Here is a 3,741-nt window from a genome sequence, read left to right on the forward strand (position 1 = left end):
CTAGATCTATTTTTAAAACTTTGTGATGACCGCGGAGAACAACAAATGAATTGGCGCACCCAACAGTGTAACGGCTTCACGCTCCGGATTAGGCCTCTCGCTGTGGCTTCAGAGTAGTAGCAGCCCCAGTTTAGTGGAGCAGAGGGCCTAAATGCGGACGGCCCCTTCTGTTTTTGGCCCGTCTTGTCTGGCGCGCGGTGGTTCGGCCAGGCGAGCGGAGCGGCCATGGCGCCGCGGCCCAGTGGGTGATAACTGCCGACCATCGCGGGGGGGAGGAGGATCCCCGCCGCAGGGGGGCTGCAAACTAGCGGCAGGAAAATGGATATACACCGCTCGGGGCTGTAAAAAGAAAAGAGAGGGAGAGAGAAGAGAGACTAATGCTCCCGCCAGCCATAAAGTGGTGTCGGTTGTTTGCGGAGATTATAGCGTATCTATCGAGAGGGCGGTCGATAGCCGCGCGGTGGTGTGCGTATCTCTCGCTCGGACGGTAGTTGTTGGCGTCCTCAGGACGAGCGGCGAGTGAGCGCAGCGCGGCGGTAGCGCGCTCGCCATGTGGTAGGCTAGCTAGCTAGGCGGCCGCGAACGAACGACGGCTCTCGGTATCGGGCGGGGAGAATTCCCCTATCTCACCAGCCCCGTTTCCACTTTATTTGAGAACCGCGAAGTAGGTCCTGTCAATCATTTGCGTCGCGCTTGCCTGACGGGCGTGGGTTTTTCTTTCCACTCGACGATAATTGTCTTTTTGCGTGCTCGAGTTTAGCTTGGTGTTTGTTTCGAGCGCTTTGTAACACTTGTTTGTGTCCTCCAGGACGGCGGCGGTGCTGGCGGCGTGCTCCTGCTCGGGGCGAGCGCCGGCGACGAGTCGTCCACGGACGGCGACATGGGCGACGTGGACGAGTGGGGGCTGGTGTCGTGCGACCCGCCCTCGCCCTGCACGGTCGTGTTCGAGGGCAGCAACGTCATCATCAACGGCCGCAGCAACCTGCGCAAGCAGCAGTCACCCCGGCAGCCACGCAAGGTGAGTGTCAGGTCAGGCCCGCGGCTGTTGACCGGGTGGTGGCCGCGCGGTGGACTGTACCTTCTCTGCAAATCTCTCTGCGACGTCGCGTCGTATCGCAGCCGGGCTTAGCTCCTCTGCTGTTGCGTTGCCTTTGAGCCTCCGCGAGCGCGTCAGTCTCTCCTCGGCACAGCTCTGCTCTGGATGTAGGCTCGCAAACAGGACGCCTTTTCACATTGTGAGTACGGGATACTTAAATAAAGGGAGGGGGGAGGGACGGATGGACCCGTGCCGTCTTTGCCGCATGGAGATCATTTGTAGAACTGACGTCGGCGAAACGCAGCAGCGCCTTTTCTCCCGCCTGGCACGCAGCACGCGGTCGCTTGCTGGCGGTCGGCGGTCGGTTTGAGTTCAGCGCCAGCCTGAGCTGGTGTCGGTGTCGGTGCTGACCGACCCGAAGCCCGTTCACCCGCCCCGCCGCGAAATAGACGCGGGGAAGCTTGACCCTGTTTTATTTGGGCACGCAAACTAGGCGCGTCGTGGTTGCTGGGCGGCCCCCCTCAGCGCGGCTCTAGCACCACCGCTCCAATGGCGCGGCTCTCCGGCAAAGGCTCTCCGGCAAAGGCTCTCCGGCAAAGGCTCTCCGGCAACGGCTCTCCGGCAACGGCTCTCCGGCAACGGCTCTTCGGCAACGGCTCTCCGGCAACGGCTCTCCGGCGGTTCTCCCCCCGGCACGGCTTGAGCCATTGTTCGAAGTATAATCGGCGCGGCGTGGCGGCGGGTCGGGTCGGGGCTGAGACAAACAGAGCGGAGAGTGAACTGAGGAAGATCCACGCCCCGCCCCGCCCCGCCACTCCGGGAGGGGCCTACCTACCTACCTCCTACCTCCTGCCGCCACCCGCCACCCCTCCCCGCGACACGGAGCGCTCACGTTCGGCTGCAGGCGCCCCGCGCGCTGCCGCCGCATTGCTGTCGTCGTGTCCCCGCATTCCTGGAGTGAGACCAGGAACCTGGACCGCGTCTGTAGAGGAATCCCTCCCTGTACTTGGCGTGTTTGCTCCATATCGGGGCATCCGTCGGCGGCGGCGGCGGCTGCGTTGGAGGAGGGAGTGTGTGTCGGTACGCGGCCCGATCGGCCGCGCGGGTCCGCTCGCCTATCTTACTATACTACTTTCGCTGGGTTGAGGCCCCAGCAGCGCCGGGCCGGTCACGCGCGCGCCCCCCGCCGCCGCCCCGCCGCCGCCCCGCGCGGTTTTGTGCCGTTTGCATCGCTACCCCGGGCCGTGCGGGTCGCGACCCCGAGCCCTGGCGGCCCTGGCGGTGGCGCCCTGCCGCCGCTGCTGGACCACCCACGCCAGGGGGCGTTGTCGTACCCTCCAGGCCCAGGCCGGAGGGTAGGCACGCGGGGTAGCGACGACGCCGAGCCGCGGGCCTCCGTCGAATGGCAAACGGATGAAGAGGGACGACTGACTCGTCTCTCGTATCTTTTAATGACGGCCGTTAAGCCCCGCGACTACCGTGTCGTTGAGCGGGCCGCCGCCGAGGCTTGGGCACTCGCCTCATCCACAGGCCATTGTTTGTTTTACCCTCTGCGGTTACTGCCCGCGGCGTTGTTACATAGTTCGACGTGTTCGGGATCGCCATTTTTTCGCCATTGCCCCTTTGAGGGAGGGCTGTTGCTGCCCAGTGCCCCGAGAGCTATAGCCCCCTTGCCCTTCGCGGGTTCAGTGCTCCCCGCCCGGTCGGCGTTTGTTTCGCGTGCCGCCGTCAGTCAAACAGACCGGGGCAGCTGCTGCTGCAGGTGCGGCAGGTGCGCCGGGGCAGGTGGCCCAGCTGGAGCATTTCTCATCGCGGCGCTGCTCCTGTCTTGTCCGTCCGTCGGGAGGCCCCGGATGAGTGAAAGTTCTCTCCCCCCTGCGAAGGTGATGATGAGCGCGCGACGGTGCGACCTTGTAGTGTGAGTGCGTGTGAGCGCGCAGCCGCCACCTGTCGTCCTGCTGCCGGTCCACATCTCTCCGGGCCGTGTGCATGTGTGCGCGTACGCATACCCTCGGCCCGGCCCGCTGCAGGCCATTCCAAAGTGATTTGGCGCGAGGAGAGAGGCCGGGCAGGGCAGGGCTGGCCCAGTGCGCGGGGGGGGGGAGGGCCTTTCACTCGGGTGGCTTCCGTCACGTGCCGGCGGAGGCCCGCGGAGCCCAACCCGCGGCCCCGGCGGCCCCCGCGCAACGGCCCACTCAATACCTTTGTGTCGAATGGCGGCAGTAAAGACTTCCGGCCTCTCTTTGCCTTTTCCTACTCGCCGCCCCCGCTGCCGCCGCCGCCCCTGCCGCCGCGCCGGGCGGTCCGCGCGCTCGCTGCTACTTGCATCACTTCCAGCCAGCAGCAGCAGCAGCCAGTCGTTACGCTGTGGGACATGACGGTGTCGGTGAGGTTGCCGAAAGGAAGCGACCGCTCCCTCGCTTTGTGTTATCTCGCACCGAACGTTCGCGCGGGGTCAGAGGGGGAGCGGGGCGTTGGCGCGTCTCTCGCGGGGGCGGGGCGCCGCTGCCGCCGCTCCGCGCGTTGAATACGCATGCCGCGCTCAGCAGTTTGCCATACCGGGGTTTGTTTTTCCCGCCGCCTCACGCGTCTTGATGAGGAGGCGGGCGGATGAAGGGCGCTGCTCGGGGCGGGGATGGCTGTCGTGGCGCCGCGCAGAGCCGCGCCAGCAGGCTCCTCCGGGGCACCTTGATTAGCGGGGCGGG

At 65.7% G+C, this 3,741-nt stretch overlaps 1 protein-coding gene across 1 annotated transcript in view; it reads left to right on the plus strand.

Moving 5' to 3' along the window:
- LOC113203792 (uncharacterized) overlaps positions 1–3,741 on the plus strand; it is a 33,605-nt gene that overhangs the window by 13,928 nt on the left and 15,936 nt on the right. Inside the window, exon 3 of the mRNA XM_026418665.2 lies at positions 809–1,018. Coding sequence (XP_026274450.1) covers positions 809–1,018 — 210 coding nt within the window. The remainder of the gene's footprint in view (positions 1–808; positions 1,019–3,741) is intronic.

This window comes from Frankliniella occidentalis, unplaced genomic scaffold, assembly GCF_000697945.3.
Source record: "Frankliniella occidentalis isolate FOCC.00 unplaced genomic scaffold, Focc_3.1 Scaffold184, whole genome shotgun sequence".
In the NCBI taxonomy this organism is placed as follows: domain Eukaryota; kingdom Metazoa; phylum Arthropoda; class Insecta; order Thysanoptera; family Thripidae; genus Frankliniella; species Frankliniella occidentalis.